Consider the following 25528-nt stretch of genomic DNA (forward strand, 5'->3'; position numbering starts at 1 on the left):
AAAAATTGTGAGCAGCCTATTTGAAAGGCATCATGGAAATTTCACAGCACAATAACATGGATTTGTTTTTTTCTTAATGATGTAAATCCGTTTAATTCATATTTTGATCAATAGCCCATGCTTGCCAACTCTGAAGAAATTTAATTTCCAGCAGTATTTTAAAGCTAGCCTGTTAACTTTTTCTGAATATTTAAAGTTCCTCTTTTTTCTATGTCTGCACAAACTGCAGACCTGGACTGGACCCACATACTCAAGAGTCCACCTTAAGAAATTATTTTGATGTCCAAGACATCACTAAAATATTTAAGCTTAAAGATAATATGTGGTGTTAATAGATTGTGGTGCTTTTACTATTTAAAGACAACTTTCATACTTCAGATGTTTTTGAGAAGAGGGGAATGTGAGGGGAGGGGGCAGAACAGGGAGGAGTTTGAATGAATTTACATTCTTTATATCCATCCTGCTCATTTGGGGCATGTCTTTAAGAGAAGGCTGAAAGTTGTGAGAGTATATTGTATACCGTAAGAGAATCAACTCTTCATCATGGATGGGATTGTGAAGGCTGAACTGTAAAATTCAGCATTGACAGCATCCTCAATTAATAATTCTTGGTGACAGAATAATACAGCTGGGCTGTTTTATAAATATAAACAATACCATTTTTAATTATTACATTAAAAATTTTAAATATATCTATGTGCCATGGCCTGGGAAGCCTGTTTTCTATTTTCATAAAAATTATTTTTACTGTATGAAAAGATTATGGGGTTTATCTCAAAATATCTGTGGTCCTGATAAAATTGGATTGGTAACTCTACCTCAGAAGGAAAATGGGAAAAAAAATAGATGAGTCACAATTCAATACTTCAAGCTCAGAAACTGTGCAGATCACTGAATTTTAGATTTATAAAGTCAGAGTTGGCATGCGTTGTTTTTAATGATATGGAAGACCTTAAGAAAAAAACTTGGCTGAAGTTTAATCGTTGGTCCAGCCATTTGAAAAAGGCAATAGTTCGAGGAGGTTTCCGAATTCGGCATTTGAAATTCATTTTGTTCTCTCTTCATTATTAGTGCATTTGGTGTGTGTATACTTGCACACAATTCTGTTTGTGTACACACTGCTTGCTTAGCCCTAGTCAAGAGGCATCTTTTATAAAAGGTGTAAAGAAATATCAAGGTTCTAAAATTCGGAAGAGTTTAGAATTTATTAGGAGTTTCCCAAGTTGGGATGTTAGTCTTTAAATAAACTTCATGCACCTATTCCACTTAAGGTTTTGCACCTCCTTTTTATTAGTGCAGCACCATTTCTTCTGCTTGATTTTAGGTGTGTTGATATTCCAGCCTTGCTAGTTAGCATAAAGTGACAGGTGTGAGCCATGAGGAAATTTTCTGACTTAATTTTTACACAACTACATATGAGTTTTAGTGGAGAAAAAAAATTAGTCCCTTGTGCATATATAGTAGTTAGGTAAATGATTTTTCTACCAACAGTGTACTCCATTCCTCATGTAGGTAAGTACAGAAAAAGGTTTTTAAATGTATTTTGTTAGCCAGTTAAAGTCTATGAATCTATCTGCAACCTTATTTAATCTGTCACTACAATAATTTTGTGGTTATGCTAAGAACCATGTATACTTTTGGGTATTCTTATTTTTGTCAATTTTTCTAGGTTAGCAAGGAGGCAGAAAACCTTCACTGCTTCATATTAAAATATAATTAGACTAAACTTAATTCTAGTATGAATTTCCAAAATCATTATCTATTTATTTCATTTTTATTTAATTTTGTTTTTATTTCAGTTTTAAAAGTCCCTTGTTCAATTTAATTTATGTTCCTAAGAGTGGTTGGAGAACTTGGCCTTCATCTGATTTCAAAAACGTTTTGAGTTTCAAATGAAGTTAATGGTTTCAGTGTGATTCAGTCCTCAGACCTAATTGGGTTGAATAAAATCTAAAAGAATATACCCTTTTGGGGCATAACATTTTAATACCTTGGGGAATGTGGCACTACCAAAAGAAGACTACTAACACATCAGATGTTCACCTGGAAGCTTTAACAAGAAATTCGAACCACCCTTTTGGCCCCATTAATTGTAGCAAGTTTATTTCTCTATATTTTGTCATTCAGTGAATTGAAGTCCTGTGGTATAGTGCATTCATTAGAAGAAAAACATTTTTAATGTCCTTTTAATGATGGCCCAGAAAGCATTTGACACAGCAAGATGCATGTGTTATTATATTGAGAATACAGAATAATAACAGTATCACTAAATTTAAGACCTCTTCCCAGTCTGTTCCTAGCAAGAAGTTTGGCCTGTGACTGCACTTACTGTTTATGCTCATCAGAAACTGTCAATGTCTGCTTTTCTTTAACTCTGCAGTCTGTAACATCACGCTGTTTATTAAAAAAAAAGAAAAATTACTTTGACTTGTGTCCAAACAATCCTTAGTGTACTACATAAGCAAAAAACTGTGATAATTCTCTTTTGCCATTCCTTTTGAAAAGCAAGCCAGTGTTGCTAAAATCAAAATTTAGCTGAATTTGAGTTCTTTTCAGTAATGACTAAGAATACTTGATTGAAAATCTGAAACTATTATACCTTAAAAGCCAATTTTTCTGCCCCAGTAAAGTGATGAATATTAAAGAAATGTATGTTTAAATATTTACTTCCTTTAAGCATAAAGAATTATAAGCTTGTATTTTAAGAAATATATGTATATACATGTATGTATGTATGTATGTATGTATGTATGTATGTATGTATATGCAATAGGTAAGTGGACTTTTTTCCAAGTCATTTGAAGATCAGAACCTAGAAATGAAGTTAGGCTAGAAGCAAACTGGTTTTGCTTTCAGTTCTCATAAACATTCCAAAAGGTAAGTGTGGGCTTTTCTTTGACCATTAATGCACATAGGCATTAACAACTTGGTATTTCTGAGCAATTAAGCAAATAATTACTTAAATTTTATTTATTTGCCAAATGGTTTAAATAATTTTGAATTGACTTTGTTCTCCAGGGATAATATCTCTCTTTGCTGGAATGATTCAGGTAGCTCCTATCTAAATGGAAAACTGTGGTAATTGAAACACACACGTTACATTTTAAATTAGCAGTTTTGAATTTGTTAGGGAAAAAAAATCCCAGCAATTGCATATTGTTAGGTAGAAGTCAAATTTACAAAGAAACGGAATAGAGATGTGCCCTTGAGAAAAGTGTAGAATCTCAGTGTGCAGATGATTTAAAATGTGCGTGCATATAAAATGTTCATGTGTACTTATATACTTTATTACAGAGAAGTCTTTGGTGTACAAAATAGTTTACCACAACCTTTTAAACAGCAGGTTCTGGGCCTTAAATACGTATCACATTTAGCCAAGAGAACTCGGGTAGGGGCATGGAAAATGAACTGCAGTTCCCTATCCCTAGCCTCTATACCAGCTGTCCAATGAAAAGTACCAAGGCTCACTGAATGTTATAACCTAGCAGATTGTTAAATAAATGATCTAACATTTTTGAGCACCGCTACTAGATGCTAGAAGCTAAGCTAAAGTGTTTCACATGCCCTACTTTGCTTATTCCATAAAATAACTGCGTGAAAGAACAGGTTATCCCCATTTTATAGATGAGAAAAGAAAGGTTTACACAGGTTAGCTTACTTGCCCAAAGTTGTGATTATGGCCTACAAAGTCAAATAAATCCTACTCTGAGACACATGTTCTTTCCACCATTGCACACTAGAAAGGAAAACACCAAGATTATTCATTACTGATCAAGTCAATATTGCTGTATTCAGCTAATTTAGTAATATGTGTCTTGAAATTAACTGCTAAAAGGGATTAAACTGACTTAGAATCAGTTTTTTGTTTGATTACATCTACATACAAAAGTAGCTTCAAATGTCTCATTCTACTGTCCATAATTTAAGATTTTTGAGTATAATACAATTTTAAAGATACTTTGAGGCACTTTGGAAAATCAGACCAAAATCTCTTTTCCACTCACAGATTCGGCTTAATCAATCTGGAAAGCATTTGTTGAGAGCCTTATGACATCATTTAATAACCACGGTTGATTCATTAATTAAAGTACAGACAATTGTTGACTATCCATGTGGGACTTTTCTATTAGGTTGATGCAAAAATAACTGTGGTTTTTTGCCATTAAAAGTTAACAGCGAACACTGGAATTACTTTTGCACCAGCCTAATACGATGTGGATCATCTGAGATGAACGTTGAAATCCAGTATAGCTTCTTCATATTTCTGGCCCATTTTTCCCACCAGAACGTGCACAAAGTGAAATGAGCTTATGAAAAGCTTCATTAACTAGAAAAATGTTACTGAAAGAAAAATTACATGGTACATGACAAAGCTAAATACTAGTAACTCTAAACTTAGTGAATTTTCTAGGCAGCAGCTTTCCTCTGCTGTCTAGACTGGTAAAGAACAAACTAAGGCCAGGCGCAGTGGCTCATGCCTGTAATCCCAGCACTTTGGGAGGCCGAGGCGGGCAAATCACCTGAGGTCAGGAGTTCAAGACCAGCCTGATCAACATGGTGAAACCCTGTCTACACTAAAAATACAAAAATTAGCTGGGTGTGGTGGTGCACACCTGTAATCCCAGCTACTTAGGAAGCTGAAACAGGAGAATTGCTTGAACCCAGGAGGCACAGGTTGCAGTGAGCCAAGATCACGCCACTGTGCTCCAGCCTGGGCGACAAGAGCAAAACTCCATCTCAAAAAGGAAAAAAAAGAAAAAAACTATAATAAATATGTTAGGTCCATGTTTTCTTAAGTTTTCTACCAGATTTTTATCTTCGTATAGTGAACGAACTGTTAAGAACTTTTTTATGAGAAATATTTTAGTATGACTATATTGCATAGAGTTAGGCTGATGGTTCAGTGTTCAGTAGGTTAGATACCCTCATTGTTTATTTCCATATTGACTGGTTCTAGCTAGAGCTGAAATTAGGCAAAGAATATCTTGAACTCATTTTGCTATACAGGACAAAAAGTGCTTCCTTAGCTCATTTGGAAAGAGATTGGGATTAGAAAAGATGGTTAATTTGTATGTATTTATAGAAATAAATAGAATACAAAATGAGGCTTTTAAATTTTTTCCCACATGAAAATATGATACTTTAATTATTACTTTTTACATTGTTAGTTTGCAGACAGGCATAATTAGGTCCTCAGTTGCAGAAATCACAGACATCTGAAGGCCAGCCCTTTAATTTGGCCACCGTCTTAAGATTTTTCTGCTCCTTCCTTTGCTCCTCCTCCTACTGCACAGTTTGAACTGATGTTGTTCTATATAAGGTACTTTTCCACCTACCTCATCTCTGACTACAGTGCTATATTTTTCACACAGTAAGGACAGGTGTTGCGTTAATCTCACCATGCCAACAATCAGGGCACCACCTAGCAGAGTCAGTGAAGGCCAAAATAAACAGTGGAAGATAGCCATTTAGTCATACTTTTTTATAAGAATGACATCTTCAGATTGGCTGGCTGGACTGTAGAAGCATGAAAAGGGGGTTCCATTTTTGTGATCGAAGAATTCTTTTATGTCCAGAACACTGTTGAGCAAATCATTTCTATCTTGGTGGCACTTAGGTGTGTAAAAGCACTAGGAATATGGAAGAGGGAAAAAGATAAAGGCACTGTCACCAATACCAAATACTTAACAGTTTTTAATTATGAAATAGCTTCAGGCTGAAGTTATTAGTGGGTAGTTTCAATCTTAGAAGGTGGTAAAATATTACATAGCTCATGGGAAAGGGTGATTGGAGGGCCACAGTGAAATGGCCATTTCCAGTCATTAAGCAAGGATGTGGAAGAGAATTCTTAGTTTATATGACATTGCAGGAGAGTCAGTGACCAACTTCATAAGGAATATGACTCCTCCCTACATGCAGGTTCTTGGACTCTTGGACAGTATGAATCCGTTTGTCCACTGAACAAAAATGTATTGAGCCTTACTATGAGCTTTCAACGCCTAGTAATGCCTCTGTGGTCTCTGTCTTGATCTCCTGTAGCAAAATATTACCCTGAAGAAAAGCACGTTGAGGCTTTTGCTCTAGACTCACAGACAGGGAGCCCCACCTGGACTTTGGTTCCTGGGAGACAGAACCAGTGGAGAAGGGAGCCCTGTCAGCTGGTGACTTTTTTCAAAAAAGCTTGAGGTTTTACCATATCCATTAGGTCCTTGAGGTACTGTGCTAAAGGCCTACAAACTGTTTGAAATCTTAAAAATCATTGCATCCAAAATAGAAAACAAAAGTCATCAGATTGAAATTGATGCTTAAAGACAGTAAAGTGTAACATGTCAACTAATCTAACACAACTCAACTTTTATAGTTAGGTATAAATATAGATTTTAAATCATATGAAAGACTATACTTTCAGGGATCATTTCTATAATTCGTTAAATCATACGAACCCATTGTGTAACTTATTAAAATAAAAATAGTCTTTACATTTATTTGATAAGAAAAATTACTCGCTTGATTCAAGGGAGACTGTGAGTACACTGTAGCATATGTTATATGGCGCGGAGTGGAATCTCCAAAAGAAAGACCCCCCACACATGACTACTCATTGGCTCAGCCTATAAATTCCAGACACCAAGTTGTGAAATTGGAATAATTTCTCTCCTTTCTATATACCCCATTTCTCCACCAAGAAGAAAGCTTCATTTATCCTGATTTGATCACTATAAAAATGTTCACTCCAAAAAAATAGATTTATCCCTAAAGACAGCCCTGGGTTATTTATGTACCCTGCTAGGGACAGTCTGGCAGGGAAGGGTTGCTGTCATAAGAACTCTTTAAACTTTACAATACCTTGGGATTTATCTGGACAGCCTCTTCATTATAATGTAGGAGAGCTTTCTGAGCTGAATGGGTGAGGTTCACAAACACCCGAAGACACGAGTACTTCCCGTGACCGCGGCAGTGCACACCACAGGTGAAGGCACAGTCCAGCCAGTCGTCCATGATATCTGTGTGGATGGCAGTGCAGGTTGATTCTTCTCTCCGAATGCTTCAATTTGAAAAAAAAAAAAAAAATGTTCTTCACTTACTAGAAAATTTCGTTCTACATTTTGGTGCAGTTATGAGCTTATGTACACAATTAGCTGGGATTACAGGCGCTCAGCCGCCATGTCCAGCTAATTTTTGTATTTTTAGTAGAGACAGGGTGTTGGCCAGGCTCGTCTCCAACTCCTGACCTCAAGTGATCTGCCCACCTTGGCCTCCCAAAGTGCTGGGATTACAGGCATGAGCCACTGCACCTGGCCCAAATACTATATTTTATCAATTCTAAAGTGCACTTTAGTATTTACATTTTAATATAACTAAAATCAATATGTATTTTGCAATCAATGGCATCTTGCTATTATTTGAAAACATTTCTTTAATAGTCCGTAAAATAATGGAACATGCCCAGATGCAGTGGCTTATGCCTGTAATCCCAGCACTTTAAAGGGTCAAGATAGGAGGATCGCTTGAGCCCAGGAGCTCGAGACCAGCCTGGCCAATATAGTGACAGAATAAATAAATAAGTAAATAAAATAATGGAAAATCTCACAAATGGTGATGTTTTAGGTTCGACAAAATACATTAACTAGCCCATTTAGTTTTCTGAAATTATTTTGATGTTATTGCTTAAATATTTGTTCTGTGGTACACAACCATAGGATTAATAATATTGATGAAAATAATAAAAGAATAATAAGCATGTATTGAGCTCTTCCTGTGTGAAGTTCTGGACAAATCCTCATAAAGCCTTAAAAGGCAGATACTAGGCTGGGCACGGTGGCTCATGCCTGTAATCCCAGCACTTTGGGAGGCCGAGGCAGGCAGATCATGAGGTCAGGAGATTGAGACCATCCTGGCTAACATGATGAAACACGGTCTCTACTAAAAATACAAAAAATTAGCCAGGCATGGTGGCACGTGCCTGTAGTCCCAGCTACTCGGGAGGCTGAGGCAGGAGAATCGCTTGAACCTGGGAGGCTGAGGTTGCAGTGAGCCAAGATCGCACCACTGCTCTCCAGCCTGGGCGACAGAGCAAGACTCTGTCTTAAAAAAAAAAAGAAAAGAAAAGAAACAGGCAGATACTAGCCCAGGCGCGGTGGCTCATGCCTGTAATCCCACACATTGGAAGGCCCAGGCGGGTGGATTATCTGAGGTCAGGAGTTCGAGACCAGCCTGACCAACATTGTGAAACCCTGTCTCTACAAAAAATACAAAAATATTAGCCAGGCGTGGTGACAGGTGCCTATAATTCCAGCTACTCAGGAGGCTAAGGCAGGAGAATCGCTTGAACCCGGGAGGCAGAGGTTGCAGTGAGCTGAGATTGTGCCACTTTACTCCAGCCTAGGTGACAGAGGAAGACTTTGTCTCAAAAAAAACAAACAACAACAACAACATCAAAAAGAAACCTACAGTAATAAAATTGAAATAGAAGGAGGTTTGCAATCAAAGTGACTGACTAGGAATGAAATAGGAAACATAATATTTTGCATCTGCATAGGGAAGTCTGAGATTGGCTGATCTTGTTCTCTTCTGTAGGGGAAATACTAGTCCAGAACTTGGGGTGCCTGCCAAGAGGCGAGCAGCCACAGTAGGAAAGGGGGACTCTGGAATGCTAGGGTTCTGGAGTCTGTGGACACAGGAGGCAGAGGACATGTGTTAAGATGTTTTAAGAAATGAATGTTGACCTGGATATGAAAATATTTTTCAGCCGGGCGCAGTGGCTCACGTCTGTAATCCCAGTACTTTGGGAGGCTGAGGCGGGTGGATCATGAGGTCAGGAGATCGAGACCATCCTGGCTAACACGGTGAAACCCCGTCTCTATTGAAAATACAAAAAGTTAGCCGGGCATGGTGGCGGAGGCCTGTAATCCCAGTTACTCTGGTGGCTGAGGCAGGAGAATGGCGTGAACCTGGGAGACAGAGCTTGCAGTGAGCCGAGATTGCGCCTCTGCACTCTAGCTTGGGCGACAGAGGGAGACTCCATCTAAAAAAAGAAAGAAAGAAAATATTTTTCACTATAGAGAGGCATATGTCCCCTGAACTTGCCAGGATCCACCTTTCCTTGCTGGTGCATTCTGTGTGTTAGAAGAAAACTTCCAAAGAGCCATTTTTTCCACCCTGTCTACTGTATAAAATTGCTTCTCAAACATGTGCTGCATTGCAGAGGATTACCATTGTTTTGCTAACCAGCGTCTGGTCTTTCTTATGTGGTGCTGCAATTACTAGTGTCAAACCCTGTTGGTAATACACAGAGGACAGTGTCTGAAGTCCTTACTCAATATTCACATTTGGCCAGGTGTGGTGGCTCACACCTGTAATCCCAGCACTTTTGGAAGCAGAGGCAGGCGGATCACTTGAGGTCAGGAGTTCAAGACCAGCCTGGCCAACATGGTGAAACCCCATCTCTACTAAAAATACAAAATTAGCCAGGCATGGTGGCAAGTGCCTGTAATCCCAGCTACTCGGGAGGCTGAGACAGGAGAATCACTTGAACCCAGGAGGTGGAGGTTACAGTGAGCCAAGATTGTGCCACTGTACTCCAGCCTGGGGGAAAGAGCAACTCTGTTCCCCCCACACAAAAAAAGAAAGAAAAAGAAAATTCAGATTTGTAGAGAGTTTAAATTCTTTTTTGATACGGAGTCTTGCTCTGTTGCCCAGGCTGGAGTGCAGTGGCAGGGTCTTGACTCACTGCAACCTCTGCCTCCCAGGCTCAAGGGATTCTCCTGCTTTAGCCTCCTGAGTAGCTGGGATTATAGGCACCCACCAAAACACCTGGACAATTTTCGTATTTTTATTAGAGACAGGGTTTCACCATGTTGTCCAGGCTGATCTGAAACTCCTGACCTCAGGTGATCTGCCTGCCCCGGCCTCCCAAAGTGCTGGGATTACAGGCATGAGCCACCACGCTAGGCCAAGAGTTTAAATTCTTAAGTCCTACACTCCAATGTGTGGGAAGTGTTCGTGCTATGCTTTTATAACTAAATCATCTCAGTATTTCTATTTCTAGCCCCCTTTTTCTGCCTGATGGTAAAATACTTAATCTAGTCAATTCCAGGTAAACTTTGGCCTTCTATGATTTTTCCTGATCAGCCCAAACCTCAACCAAGTCCATTCTTGATCTTCTCCTTCACCTCCTTCTCTCATTCACCCGACAATTAGCCTCCAGTCCACGGGCTGATGCAGCATCTTGGTGTCCTGTGGTCTGAGGTCATTTTCTGTCTTTCTCAAGCCTCAGCTAAAGTTTACAATCCTACCTTTTCTCATGACCTTGAAATGCCCTAAGGTTCAGGGGCTTCATGATTGCTGCTTCATGGGGGACCCTGGCTGTTCTCTGAGGCTGCTCGGCACCTCGAACATCCCATCAACTACCCGGGGCCAATCTCCGCCCAAGGCCTCAGCCATTCCTGCTCTACAGCTCTGCTGCCCTATTGGCACAGGGAACTCCTCGGGGCCCCAGGGTTCCAGATTGGAAGCAGAGAATCTCCTCTGTTCTCAGACCCCCAAACTTTGTTGAGGATTCTAATTGTCCTTTCCCCCATCTCACTCCTTGGAACCCACTGGGAGGTAAGTAGCATCCCTCTCAGAAATTCTACCACCATCTCCCTCATTCTTACCCTAACCTTCTTCCTCTTCCTCCTTAGTTAGGAAAGAGGATCTTTAGCCTGCAGCGGGGGGATGGGGGTGGGGGTGGGGATGCTTGATGTTTCAGGGGAAAAGGTGACTCAGCTACTTTTGGAATATCTGTCATACCTGTCTACTGGTGCGATGAGCTGGGATCACACCACTACACTCCAGCCTGGGTGACAGAGCAAGACTCCATCTCAAAAATAAATAAATAAATAAATAAAGACTCTGGAGAAACAACTCAATACACATGAGAAGAGGCTGGCCCATGTAGAGAAAGGACTGGCAAACTATGACAACTCTTTTCTGTTGTTTTGTTTTCAATCTTCTCTTCACAGTTCTTTTCACAGTTTGGAATTGATACCCTTTTCTCTTCATCAGAACTCCAATGTTTTTGTAGATTGAAGTCTTTTTTTTTTTTTTCTTGAGAAAGGGTCTCACTTTGTCACCCAGGCTGGAGTGCAGTGGACCAATCACTGCTCACTGCAGCCTCGACTTCCTGGGCTCAAGAAATCCTTCCACCTCAGCCCCCCAGTAGCTGGGACTACAGGTGTGCACCACCATGCCCAGTTAATTTTTATTTTTTAATTTATTATTATTATTATTATTATTTTGAGATGGAGTCTTGCTCTGTTGCCCAGGCTGGAGTGCAGTGGCACCATCTCGGCTCACTGCAACCTCCGCCTCCTGGGTTCAAGAGATTTTCTTGCCTCAGCCTTCCGAGTAAGTGGGACTACAGGTGCACGCCCCCACACCTGGGTAATTTATTCATTTTTTTGTAGAAAAGGGGTATCAGTGTGCTGTCCAGGCTGGTCTCAAACTCCTAACCTCGAGCGATCTGCCTGCCTTGGCCTTCCAAACTACTGGGATTAGAGGTAATGAGCCACCATGACTGGCCTACGTATAGCCCAAATGGATGAGCAGTTCCCAAGGCTCAGTCCCAGCCTCCACTATCCAAGTCAGCCTCTCATCTCCTTCATTTCCCAGGACTCAGTTCTCATTTTCCTCCCGTCTTCTCCGGATTGTGGCTATTGTTCTCTGGTTGCTAGATCAACCTGGAGCACAGTAAAGCAGTGTCACAAAGCTGGAAGGGGTCTGGGATGAGTCCACCAGCTACAAGTTCTTGTAGAAAACGTACTCCGGGAATGGCCGGGCCCAGTGGCTCATGCCTGTAATCCCAGCACTTTGGGAGGCCGAGGCGGGCGGATCACCTGAGGTCGGGAGTTCGAGACCAGCCTGACCAACATGAAGAAACCCCGTCTCTACTAAAAATACAAAATTAGCTGGGCGTGGTGGCAGGTGCCTGTAATCCCAGCTACTAGGGAGGCTGAGGCAGGGGAATCGCTTGAACCTGGGAGGCGGAGGTTGCGGCGAGCCGAGATTATGCCATTGCACTCCAGCCTGGGCAACAAGAGTGAAACTCCATCTCAAAAAAAAAAAAAAAAAAGAAAATGTACTCCAGGAATTGTCATTTCTGAAATTCAACAGCTTCTGGAATTGAAGCAAACAGCTCATCTTGGAAGAGAAATATGTAGCCAACTCCAAAGACAAAGCCTTTGAGTATTGAGACCTAGCATGCTAGGAGACCTTGATCCTGTAACCTCAGAAGAAGAATCTGGATCTGGCCAAATTGAGGTCAAATTCTGGTCAACTTCTCCATAGTCAGTAGGAGAAAAAAAACAACTTGATGTTTGAGTCATATGTTTTGACAACTAAAGAGGACACTTATGCTGGGGTCGGTGGTTCATGCCTGTAATCCCAGCACTTTGGGAGGTCGAGGCGGGTGAATCATTTGAGGTCAGGGGTTCGAGACCAGCCTGGCCAACATGGTGAAACCCCGTCTCTACAAAAAATTCAAAAAAATTGGCTGGGCGCAGTGGCTCATGCCTGTAATCCCAGCACTTTGGGAGGCTGAGGTGGGTGGATCACGAGGTCAGGAGTTCAAGACCAGCCTGGCCATTCTGGTGAGACCCTGTCTCTACTAAAAATACAAAAATGATCCGGGCATGGTGGCGCACGCCTGTGGTCCCAGCTACTCAGGAGGCTGAGACAGAAGAATCTCTTGAACCCGGGAGGTGGAGGTTGCAGTGAGCCGAGATCACGCCACTGCACTCCAGGCTGGGTGACAGAGTGAGATGTCATCTCAAAAAAAAAAAATCAAAAAAATTAGTCTGGCTTAGTGGCGGGCCCCTGTAATCCTAGCTACTGGGAGGCTGAGGCAGGAGAATCACTTGAACCCAGGAGGTGGATGCAGCGAGCCAAGATCATGCCACTGCACTCTAGCCTGGGCGAGTGAGACTCCATCTCAAAAAAAAAAGGACACTTAAAGATGACATTAAAGAGGATACTTAGATTCTAGACAAAATCAAGATATAGCAAATTGGGGTGGGACACACCTGTAATCTCAGCATTTGGGGAGGCCGAGGCAGGTGGATCACCTTAAGTCCAAAGTTTGAGACCACCCTGACCAACATGGCGAAACCCCGTCTCTACTAAAAATACAAAAATTAGCCAGGCATGGTGGTGGACACCTGTAGTCCCAGCTACTCAGGAGGCTGAGGCAGGAGAATCATTTGAGCCCAGGAGGCAGAGGTTGCAGTGAGCTGAGACTGCACTGCTGCACTGGTGCCTGGGCCACACCAGTCACTATGCCTGGGTGACAGAGCAAGACTGTCTCAAAATAAATAAATAAATAAAATTTTGTTTTGCTGTGTTGCGGCTAATATGTGTGCTATAAGACAATGGTTTCTTGAGTCTCATTCTCTCTGCATATGCCTAAAGCTTTTTTACGTTTATGATTCTAAAAGATTGTACCTTCTTATCTCCTAGATTCTGTCCCATAGGTTCTGATTTTTCCTAGAGTAACTTGGATGTTAAAAAAGTGGAAAAAGCTTTGGGTATTAGGTGCCGAACCCACTCAGCTCTGCTCAAACCCCTTCTTTAATGCCCAAGGTTGTCCAATCCTAGCCCTTCCCCTTACCCTCAGCTTTCTCCTCACCTACACAACAACCTTAGTATAGTCCTAAGGTATGTGTTCTTATCTTCTGCTATCTATGCCAAGGATGTTTGCTGGTTTTGTTTTGTTTTGTTTTGTTGAGACAGGGTCTTGCTCTGTCTCTTAGGCTGGAGTGCAGTGGCACAATCACAGCTCACTGCAACCTCGATCTCCTGGGCTTAAGTGATCCTCCCACTCAGCCTCCTGAGTAGCTGGGACTACAGGTATGCATCACCAAGCCTGACTAATTTTTTTTTTTTTTTTTTTTTTTTTTTTGAGGCAGAGTTTTGCTCCTGTTGCCCAGGCTGGGGTACAATGGCGTCATCTCAGCTCACCACAACCTCTGCCTCCCGGGTTCAAGCAATTCTCCTGCCTCAGCCTCTCAAGTAGCTGGGATTACAGGCATGTGCCACCACATCTGGCTACTTTTTTGTATTTTTAGTAGAGATGGGGTTTCTCCACGTTGGCCAGGCTGGTCTTGAACTCCTGACCTCAGGTGATCCACCCACCTTGGGCTCCCAAAGTGCTGGGATTAAAGGCTTGAGCCACCATGCCTGGCCCACGCCTGGCTAATTTTTTTTAATTTTTATTTTTGTAGAGACAGGGTCTCACTATGTTGTCCAGGCTGGTCTTGAACTCCTGGACTCAAGCGATCTTCCTGTCTCAGCCTCCCAAAGTGCAGGAATTATAAGCATGAGCCACTTTGCCAGGCAAGGATTTTTTTTTTTAATTACATTTCTGCCTGCCACCACAGCAGCTCCTTCTCCTGCTCTCTCTCTCTCTGTGTGCTTTAAGATGATAGTCCCTTCTTTTTTTTCAAATAACCACAACGGGAAGGACTGACCACTCTTGTAAGCTGCAACTGATGTTTTCAGACTCCTAAAGTGACATCTAGACATAAGTCCATATATGTCAGAATATCATGCAGGGAATGCTCAAATAGTTGGGAAGAGATTGCTGCACTGTGCTTTGCACGCCCAAAGCCCACATAGGTACTCAGTTTAAAAATCTTAATAGAATTGAATCCTGCTCTTACCATAGGAAAGGAAGAGCATCTGACAGAAACACAAAATGAAAAGGTCAAGAACTGGCTGGGCACCATGGCTCTCGCCTGTAATCCCAGCACTTTGGGAGGCTGAGGCGGGAGGATCATGAGGTCAGGAGTTCGAGACCAGCCTGGTCAATATGGTGAAACCCCATCTCTACTAAAAATACAAAAAATAGCTGGGCGTGGTGGCGCGCACCTGTAGTCCCAGCTATTCAGGAGGCTGAGGCAGGAAAATCGGTTGAACCTGGGAGGCGGAGGTTGCAGTGAGCCAAGATCACGCCACTGCACACCAGCCTGGGCAACAGAGCAAGACTCCGTCTCTCAAAAAAAATCAAAAAAAGTCGAGAACTGGAAAGGAACTAAGCGCATGAAAAGAAATTTTATGTTCCTTCATGTTTTTATTTAAAGAAAGTGAATCAAGTACCAAACATGGAATAAAGGCAAACATTCATTTTTGGGGTGATTGTTCCCTTCTTGGCAATCCCTGTTTTATTGAGGGTATCACTAGTTATTCAATCCAAGGATTTTTTTTGTTTCCACAGGAGGTGGGTGTTTCTTTGTCTTCTTAGAGTCAGGATTCCAGATCTCCTGATGTGTGGGACTTTTCTTGGCCACTACGATTTCATCTACAGTCACGAGCTGTAGCACCACCTCAGCCACTGCTCGAAATCCTTGGGCTTTGACTATTAGGGTGTCCCACACCCCTTCCTGGGCCACATTTATTATCCCTTCAGTTCCCACACTCATTAGGAGGTTCCCACCTTGGTGCACTCCACTCATTTCTGCCATCACGTCTGAGACAGCTAAGCCTGCATTCTCTGCCAAGGTTTTAGGAAGATACTTCAGGGCCCAGGCAAATGCTAGGAATGCAGGCCCACTGGGCCCTTCCAATCTGCTTCCTTTATCAGAAAGCATTTTTGCCAAAGCCATTTCTGTGGCCCCAGCTCCTGGAATCAGTCTGGGATCTTGACATAGCTGGAAATAGGCATCAATGCCATGGTAGACGGCCTGCTCTGCACTCCGCAGCTCCTGGGTGGTGGCTCCCCTGAGAACCACAGTGAGGGCAGGTGTGCCTGTACATTCCCATTCAAATACCACAGCCAAACCATCTCCCAGCTCCTGCCTGTAAACCCTCTGGCACTTGCCTGGCCTCTGGGGAGGGAGCAGACAAGGCAGCAGAGGTGTGTCCAACACCTCACTCAGGTAAATGATCTCCATCCGAGACCTAGCTTGAATCACCACGATGCCATACTTGTCCGCCAGTGTGAGGGTCTCCTCGTCGACCTCCCCCAACACCACTGCCACATTAATTCCTGCAGCTGCTAGCTGGCCTACTTGCTTTTCTAGTAATTGATCGCTTCCTTTACTAAATTGAGCTAGATCAGCAGGACTAGAAAGACGGGCCATTGCTGGTGCATTTGGATGGGCAGGACCAAAGGGGCAAGCAAAGAGAGCCACCCTGGCACCACTTAACACTGCGGCCATTTGCCCACAGAGCTTCCCAGATATTGCTAACCCCGGGAGGAGGCAGGAATCCTCCAGTGTCCCCCCGTGCAGCGCGCACACCCCAACACGCTCAGGCTTGAAGCTGCCGTCTAGTTCCTTGATAGCCCAGCAGGCGTGGGCCACCAGCTTGGTCAAGTGGTCCATGGGGGACAGGGTGTGGGTATTCATCACAGAATGGAGGGCCCAGGATGGATCTTCCAAAGGCCCCAGAGATTGGATGGCCAGGGAGGGCAGTGTGGCCAGGACCTCTGCAGTGGCCGTGGCGTAGGCCTCCCGGAGCTGTGGGCGAGGCAGGCCGGCCTTCAGCAGCTGCTCTGCCTGTTCCAGCAAGGCTTCCGTCAGCAGAACCACGAAGGCTGTGCCGTCCCCACTATTCTCTGCCTGGGTTTGGCCTGCTTCCCGGAGGAGCCATGCTGCTGGGTGCTCCAGCTCCAGGGCCCTGAGGATGGCAGTGGCACACCCCGTGCACACTGTTTCTCCTTTCATGGTCACCAGGAACTTCTGCCAGCCGTGGGGGCCATAGCAAGGCCGGATGACACTGGCCAGGGTCTGGACTGCAGCCAAGCTGCTCAGCAGGTGGGGCTCCTCCTCTTCTGGACTCCTCGGGCTCTCCCTTGGGTTCAGTGCCAGCCGCTGGGGCAGCTCCAGGGCTGAAGGGACTGTGCTGTCCATGGCCCGCAGAGAGAGGAGAGGCCACCGTGGGTTGCAGAGATGCTCTAGAAACAGCAGCTGGGGCACCCCTGACACCGATCGTTGAAAGTACTCAAGAGGTCAGTGGAAGCAAGGAGCCAAATGCCCATTGATTGGTATCTGAAGACATCAGCACGGACCAGCGCTCCACTGTGGGTCCAAGGATGAGCTCCAAAGAGCACAGTCCTAAAGCCACCCCAGGGTTGATTCTGTAAAGGAACTGGGTCTTGGGGCCTCTCAACCTTGATGGCTGAAATGGGATCTTTAACTGATGAAGTCACAAAGTGGAAAATGGAACCAGGATAGAGAATGAGGTCACAGAAGGCTGGTTAGAACTGAGGAGGCCCTACCAGCAGGCAAAAGTCAGGCCTTGTCCAGCAATGGAGGTACATGCACCTCTGCACCAGGTCTGAGACTTGTTTAAACATAAGAGACAATGAGGAGATCAAGTGAAAAGCTACCCACTTCACCCTATCTGGAGTGCAGGGGCATAACCATGGTTCACTGCAGGCCCAGCTCCCTGGTCTCAAGCAGTCCTCCTGCTCAGGTTCCCAAGTACCTGGGACTACAGGCGCACACCACCACACCTAGCTAGTTTTTTTATTTTTTGTAGAGACAGGGTTTCTGTATGTTGTGCAGGCAGGTCTCGAATTCCTAGCCTCAAGAGAGCCTTCCACCTTGGCCTCCCAAAGTGCTAGGACTACAGGTATGAGCCACCACCTCACCCACCCTTTTTTTTTTTTTTTTTTTTTTTTGAGACAGAGTCACACTCTGTTGCCCAGGCTGGAGTGCAGTGGTACAATCTTAGCTCACTGCAACCTCCACCTCCCAGGTTCAAGCAGTTCTCCTGCCTCAGCCTCTCAGTAGCTGGGATTACAGGCGCCAGCCACCATGCCCGGCTAATTTTTTGTATTTTTAGTAGAGATAGGGGGGTTTCACCATGTTGGCCATGGTTGGCCAGGTTAGTCTCGAACTCCTGGCCTCAAGTGATCCGCCCACCTCGGCCTCCAAAAGTGCTGGGATTACAGGTGTGAGCCACTGCACCTGGCCTTTTTTTTTATTTGAGAAGGAACTGAGAGATGATGTCTGTGTTTTGTTTTGTTTTGGTGTTACTTTCTCTTGCAGTACTGTGTAATATTAGCCATGTTTTGCTGTCTGCCTTTGCCTTTTTGGGTATCTTATCAGTTTGTGCTTGTGTATCAGGTTTCTTAGGGTGTCTGTTGGTCTTTCAGGGTGCAGGTGTGGGAGGCTGCACAGCGTGCATGCCTGTGCCATGACTCCCAACTCTGCCTCCCTGGCAGAGGCAGGGCAAGACAAGGGGGGAAGGATGCTGACAGCTCACAGACAAATAGAAGTGAACCCAGAGGGGTGAAAAGCAACCAGCCTCCCAGTGGTCAGGGAGGTAGAAGCCTAAATGGGGTCCTGAGGTTTAAATGCAAATCGCCTTCCCATCCTAACCTTCAATGCTTACAATTTAAGTCTCTTTTTTTCATTCTCTCTCCTTTCCTCACTTGTCTCCTCTTTCCTCCTATAGAGCCTACTCGGGTAATGATGCTTCTGCTTTAGTTTAACACATATTTAGTCTGGGCGTGGTGGCTCATGCATGTAATCCCTGCACGTTGGGAGGCTGAGGCGGGAGGATTGCTTAAGCTCAGGAGGTTGAGGTTTCAGTGAGCCATGATTGCACCATTGCATTCCAGCTAGGGCAACAGAGTGAGACTTGTCTCAAAAAAAATAGGGAAAAGGTCATTTGGAATCCTAGTCCAGAGATAACCACTGTTTACAACTTGATGAACATTACTACTACTTTGCACATATTGTATGCATACATAATTATAGATTTACACCATTTTACCTAAGATCATGATACATATATGCTATTCTGTAATCATTTCCTCCTCAACATTATCTTGGCTCAGAGAAATGTTTCTTTTTTTGTTTGGACATGGAGTTTCAGAGTTTCGCTCTTGTCCCCCAGGCTGGAGTACAATGGCGCAATCTCGGCTCACCCTCGGCTCACCGCAGCCTCTGCCTCCCGGGTTCAAGCAATTCTCTTGCCTCAGCCTCCTGAGTAGCTGGGACTGAGTAGCCATGTGCCACCATGCCCGGCTAATTTTGTATTTTTAGTAGAGACAGGGTTTCTCCATGTTAGTCAGGCTGGTCTCAAACTCCTGACCTCAGGGTTTCCACCCGCCTCAGCCTCCCAAAAGTGCTGGGATTACAGGCATGTGCCACTGTGCCTGGTCTGTGAGCCACTGTGCCCGGCCTGAGAAATGTTTCTTTTTTTCTTTTTTTTTTTAAGCAGAAACACATTCATTTATTAACCAAAGGGATGATCCTAATGAATCCAACACACTTTGAAATAGCTGCATGTAAAATGTTTGTGATAAAGATAATTGAACACAGTAATGAAAAAAAAAAAGAAAGAAAGAAATGGTATGGAGATTTGCTCATTGAACTGAGCTTGGTCATTCTCTTAGTTAACTGCTGTCCAAAGTGATGATGGAATCTTTATTGTACTTTTTCATAGATCCGAGTACAGGCAACATGGTTCATGACACAGTCCACCACTAATTTCCCATCTTTCAGTGTTCTTGTTATTGTGCTTTCCTTCCCATCCCACTCCTGATGCTGAACCAATGCACCATCTGTAAAGTTGCACACAGTCTGAGTTTTTCTGTTATCAGCTGTGGTTTCTTCAAACTTCTCTCCCAGGGTACAAGAAAACTGTGTTGTTTTCAAAGTGCTCTCAGTTTTTATGGTGAGGTTTTTGCCATCACAAGTGATGTGATGATACAATCTGGCTTGGCCATTGCACCCATTTTTCGCAAAGCTATTCCCACTCCTAGCTCCTTCATGTATTCATCAAAGCCTTCGCTGTCCCCCAGGCGCCATCTTCCTTCCAGCTGCTGAACTGTGGCCATGGTGGGTGCAGGGGGGCTGGCGCGCAGAGCGGGGTCTGCGTCAGCGTGGCAGCGTGCTGTCGAGAAATGTTTCTAAGGAGATCTTATTTGGTCTGAGAACCATGAATGATTATTTTGAGCACTTTTGATTCTGGAGACTCCATTTGGATCAGGCATGGTCCTCCAAATTCAGGCTTCTGAAAGCCTGTACCTCAGAGTAGGCTTGATGTTCCATAAAAGATGTGGTTATGAGTGCAAAGATGACTTGCCTGTATTGTTATACAAATGTAAAATGTAACAATCAACAAAAATGTAGCAAAGTATGCATGTATACATTTTCTCTAAAGATACAGTTTCTTTTTTGAAAAAATAAACACATTAGGCAGGTGTGATGGTGGGTGCCTGTTATCCCAGCTACTCGGGAGGCTAAGGCACGAGAATCTCTTGAACCTGGGAGGTGGACATTGCAGTGAGCCAAGATTGCGCCACTATACTCCAGCCTGGGCAATACAGCGAGACTCAGTCTCAAAAAATAAATAAATAAATAATATAAATAAATAAATAATAAATAAAATAAACACTACTGGCCAGTGGCCATGGCTCAAGCCTATAATCCCAGCACTTTGGGAGGCCTGAGCCAGGTGGAGTTCAGGCATTCAAGACCAGCTTGGGCAATATGACAAGACCCCTGTCTCTACTAAAAATACAAAACAATAGCCGGCCGTGGTGGTGTGTGCCTGTAGTCAGCTACTTGGGAGGCTGAGGTGGGAGGATTGCTTGAGCCCTGAAGGTGGAAGTTGCAGTGAGCTGAGATTGTGCCATTGCACTCCAGCCTGGGTGACAGAGTGAGACCCTGTCTCAAAAAATAAAATAAAATAAACACTCCTATAAAGGATCCTCTTAGCTCTTTTTCTAACACCTAACCTACATTTTCATATTCATTTCAGTTACCCTACAACTGTTCACTGAGCTGCTGTTGAATAGGGGAAATAAGGCAGATAACTACTGCCATCTTCGCTGGGTTTAGGGATGATACAGACATTAATCTGGGCACTTTCATTACAGGCAATGAGAGCTGTGAGTGGGGAAAGCACGAGGTTGGCAGAAGCATTTCGGGGGACACAGCCATTCTCAGGGAGGGCAGAGGTCTAAAGCAAGAGCTGAAGAAAAAGTAGGAATTGGCCTCGTGGAAAGGGGAAGGGCGATGGGACAGCCTGGTGGTTTGTAGCCCACTGGAAGGAGTTCTGAAAACTGGTGGTCAGGTGAGAAGGAAAGCTGGGGAAGAGATGAGCACGTTCACCAGAGGGTAGCAGGGGCTCTCCGGGACCTAGTGAGTCAAGCCAAGGAATTTAGGCTTCAGCCTGCAGGGTGATGAATAGGGCTGTCTATTCCATTTCTTCCTTCTTTCTTTCTTTTCTTTCTTTTTTTGAGACAGCGTCTCACTCTGTCACCCAGGCTGGAGTGCAGTGGCATGATCCTGGCTCACTGCAAACTCCGCCTCCCTGATTCAAGCAATTCTCCTGCTTCAGCCTCCAGAATAGCCGGGATTACGGGTGCCTGCTACCATGCCTGGCTAATTTTGTATTTTTAGTAGAGGCGAGGTTTCACCATGTTGGTCAGGCTGGTCTCGAACTCCTGACCTCAAGTGATCTGCCTACCTCGGCCTCCCAAAGTGCTGGGATTACAGGTGTAAACCACCGTGCCTGGCCTGAAAATTTCTAGTTTATGATACTTGCCGGCAGAATGTGTTCTGTCACCCTCTTCTGAATAGATATGGTTGTCTGCTATGACTTCTCCCACTGCTGCCCTTCCCCCTGAATCCACAGATGCATTTCTTTTAAAACTATGATCTTGTACACAATGGATGTAAATATTTAGTCTTTCTATTTGTATGTTTTTCCATGTTTCTTTTCTTTCTTTCTCTTTTTTTTTTTTTTTTTTTTTTTTTTGAGGTGGTGTCTGCCTCTATTGCCCAGGCTGGAGTGCACTGGTACAATCTCGGCTCACTGCACCCTCCGCCTCCTAGGTTCAAGGGATTCTGCTGCCTGAGCCTCCTGAGTAGCTGGGACTACAGGTGTGCACCACCACGCCCAGCTAGTTTTTATATTTTTAACAGAGACAGGGTTTCACCATATTGGCCAGGCTGGTCTCAAACTCCTGACCTCATGATCCTCTCACCTCGGCCTCCCAAAGTGCTGGGATTACAGGCATGAGCCACCATGCCCGGCCTCCATGTTTATTTTCTAGTTGCTTACTTGTCCTTTTGTGTTTATCCTTGTTAACTACTATTGCCAGGCTTAAAGTATAGACCCCTAGAGGGCAAGATTTGTATCTATATAAAATGTACTGCAAAACATCTACTTAAGCCTCACATTCTTAAACACAAATTACTTTTGAAGATGACTGTTCTGTTTGTTTCCTTCCTGGTTTCTTCCTTTAACTTTTCCACCAAACAGGTACATGATATACTTTACTGAAATAACTTATATAGCAATATGAATTTTTTTTTTTGAGGCAGAGTTTCACTCTTGTTGCCCAGGCTAGAGTGCAATGGCATGATCTCGGCTCACTGCAACCTCCGCCTCCTGGGTTAAAACAATTCTCCTGTCTCAGCCTCCAGAATAGTGGGGATTACAGGTGCACGCCACCATGCCAGGCCAATTTTTGTATTTTTAGTAGAGATGGGGGTTCACCATGTTGGCCAGGCTGGTCTCGAACTCCTGACCTCAGGTGATCCACCTGCCTTGGCCTCCCAAAGTGCTGGGACTACAAGCATGAGCCACCGTGCCTGGCAAATTTGAGGTGGAGGTTGCAGTGAGCTGAGATCGCGTCACTGCACTCTAGCCTAGGTGACAGAGCAAGACTGTCTCCCACTTCAGCCTCCCAAGTAGCTGGGACTACAAGCATGTGCCACCAGGCCTGGTTAATTTTTTTTTTTTTTTTTTTTTTTTTTGAGACGGAGTCTCGCTCCATCACCCAGGCTGGAGTGCAGTGGTGCGATCTCAGCTCACTGCAAGCTCCACCTCCCGGGTACACGCCACTCTCCTGCCTCAGCCTCCTGAGTAGCTGGGACTACAGGCACCTGCCAGCACGCCCGGCTAATTTTTTGCATTTTTAGTAGAGACAGGGTTTCACCGTGTTAGCCAGGATGGTCTCGATCTCCTGACCTCATGATCCGCCTGCCTTGGCCTCCCAAAGTGCTGGGATTACAGGCGTGAGCCACCGCGCCCAGCCAGGCCTGGTTAATTTTCTTTGGTATTTTTTTGTAGAGACGGAGGTCTCACTATGTTGCCCAGGCTGGTCTCGAACTCCTGAGCTCAAGTGATCCACCCGCCTTGGCCTTCCAAAGTGCTAGGATTACAGGCATGAGCCACGGTGCCCAGCCTACAGTGCAACTTTAATAATAACAATATGAACACAAAAATTCTAAGATCTAAAATTTAAGCTTTCAGTGGTCCTTCTATAATTGTGAAAGTTTGGTTCCTAAAAAGCCCTGAGGAATTTATGGGAAAACAAGAGAGACAACATTTAGTAGTGAACCTGTGCATTCTAAATAAAGACAATATCAATGACATGTTATAGGCCTTCAATTAGTAAGAATGAATATTGGACTATGAATTTTTATTCACTGTCACTTGTTTGCTAGATGCTTTGAGAATCTTCCTTGCCTAAATTTTCCTGAGATGTTGGTTTTTCTTTGTCACAGATAACAATGCTCATTCCCTCCCCATTAAAAACTACATATATATATATATGATTAAACGATTACTACATGTGCTTTGAAATATTCAAATATTTTAGACAGTAAAAGTCCCTCGTAATTCAACCCTTTGCAGATGATTGGTTAACAGGTTAGTACACATCTACCTAAATTTAAAATCCCATATTTAACATGTATACTTATTAGAAAGTACACATTCTAATATTTTTCTATTGTATTTGGTACTATTTTCAGATGCTCCTGCCTTTTTGCTTTCGTAATTTTGACGGACCTCAGCTCCCTGCCTCCTAGATTTTTGCTACTGTGGTCTCAGAGCTGTGTAATTTGGATGACTTGAGATGGAAAAACCTCTGGAAAACCTTTATTTATGTTGAATAAGTATTCCTTGAATCCTTCCTCAGCATCCTGGGTTATATTTGATTTGCTCTGCTCATGATAACTTCATGCCAAGGAGACTGCTATCAGTTCTCTTAAAACAGATCCCAACTCCCTGCTCATAGTGGCCAAAGGAATGGAGATTTCAGGCTGAGTTTACTTACCTGCATCATCTTCATCTATCCAGAAGCATCCCTGCACAAAACCTCTGTTTCTACCCTTCCATTCACTCGGCTCACCTTTCTGCTCTTAGTACCCTTTGTTTCTTGTGAACTCTCCAGCAGGAGTGACTTGCAATTTGTATCCACTGACACTTAAGTTCTCGGAAGTGCTGGAGAAGCGTATGGAAGTAAATTATCCTGATGTATAATTTTGTGCATGTGAAACTCACCGTGGAAGTGCCTATCTAATTTCAGTATGGAACACAGCTAAACATTTGGATCAATAATCCAGTTTTGAAAGCACACTTTATTTAAAGTACAATGTGCTGACAAAAATGAAAAAAGAAAGGGTGCTTTCAAATTTGTACTTAGTAAACTTTCACTAGATCACATCATATGTTTATCACTAGTCACGTATATGTTGTATTTCTATGTGTAATCGTCAGGCACTTTTAATTTCTAGTTTGCATTTACCATGCCAGCCTCCTCCTCAATCCCAAATTTCCTTTGGTTATAAATTTAGTAAATTTGAAAGAGCCAGCAGGGATTAAACCCTGAAGGTATTCAAATGACTATCTGACGTTATTCCTCATTTCAGCCATTTCGAAAAATTATGCTTTCATTTAGAATAGGCTCTGGGAATCAAAGTGTGTGTATTTTGCCCAAGTAGAAGACACAGTTTAAAGTTAACATCCTAGCTACTAGAAGGGAAAGCAAACAACATCGCTGGAAAAGGAGCCTATTTTTTTTTTTACCTTACACTAAAACTACATTGTGAAGATCAAAAGAAATCAAGATGAGAGTGTGCCTCTTAACGCCAGGCCCAAAGTAGATGCTTATTAAACGATACTTTACTCCAATCCTTCACAAATGGTTGATAGGTCCTACTATTTCCCCCCTATTCAAATCTAGAATTTTTTCACTCCCATATACTAATCGATAGTTAATGGAAAGCACAGAATAGATCATCGTCCAAGTGTTAGGTATTAGCCTGAGGAATCCAGAATCCCATATTTGTAACTGTCCTTCTTGAGAAAGTGCATTTTTCAGGCGGATTCTAGCCCCATTTTTCTTTTTACCATTTTTACATGTTATGAGAGGTGGCTTAGAAATACTTCGATTTTTGCCTCTTCATCACAACACACTGAACGTTAAAATCAAGTGGTTGGGTTTTTATTGGCTTATTTTGTCTCTAACCGTTTTATTTCTCGAGCTGTCATCGTTCTTTTCGTCTTACATCCTTATGAACCTTTTCTGGATTAAAAAAAATGACGTTATAATAAGGAAACTCTAACTGGCGTTGGATTAGAACGAAGTTGACTCCATTCCTTTTCCTCCCCGTAGTGTGGGCGATACGAGGAAAGACCTCGGCGAGAACCAGCGAAGCCCCGGCTGCCCTCGCCCTGCGGGCGCACACTTGCTCCTCGCGCCGGGCTGCGCCGGGCGCCCGCGGCCGCCTCGGCG

General features: G+C 43.6%; 1 protein-coding gene and 2 pseudogenes across 1 annotated transcript; all 3 read right to left on the reverse strand.

Moving 5' to 3' along the window:
* Positions 1-5127: 5127 nt before the first annotated feature.
* LOC117977394 (calcium-activated potassium channel subunit beta-3-like) lies at positions 5128-7296 on the reverse strand (annotated as a pseudogene).
* A 3562-nt stretch (positions 7297-10858) lies between these two features.
* Positions 10859-17090, reverse strand: CCT8L2 (chaperonin containing TCP1 subunit 8 like 2). The gene has a single exon (XM_055105550.2). The coding sequence runs from the start codon at positions 16884-16886 to the stop codon at positions 15213-15215; it is 1674 nt and encodes a 557-aa protein (XP_054961525.2). The 5' UTR covers positions 16887-17090; the 3' UTR covers positions 10859-15212.
* Positions 17091-18906: 1816 nt separating this feature from the next.
* On the reverse strand, positions 18907-23517 carry LOC117977393 (fatty acid-binding protein 5-like; annotated as a pseudogene).
* Between the last annotated feature and the right edge of the window lie 2011 nt (positions 23518-25528).

Source organism: Pan paniscus, chromosome 23, assembly GCF_029289425.2.
Source record: "Pan paniscus chromosome 23, NHGRI_mPanPan1-v2.0_pri, whole genome shotgun sequence".
In the NCBI taxonomy this organism is placed as follows: domain Eukaryota; kingdom Metazoa; phylum Chordata; class Mammalia; order Primates; family Hominidae; genus Pan; species Pan paniscus.

What these genes read in the sequence shown, in the direction of transcription:
- CCT8L2 (XM_055105550.2), bottom strand. Translation starts at nt 16,886, where the DNA reads ATGGACAGCACAGTCCCTTCAGCCCTGGAGCTGCCCCAGCGGCTGGCA.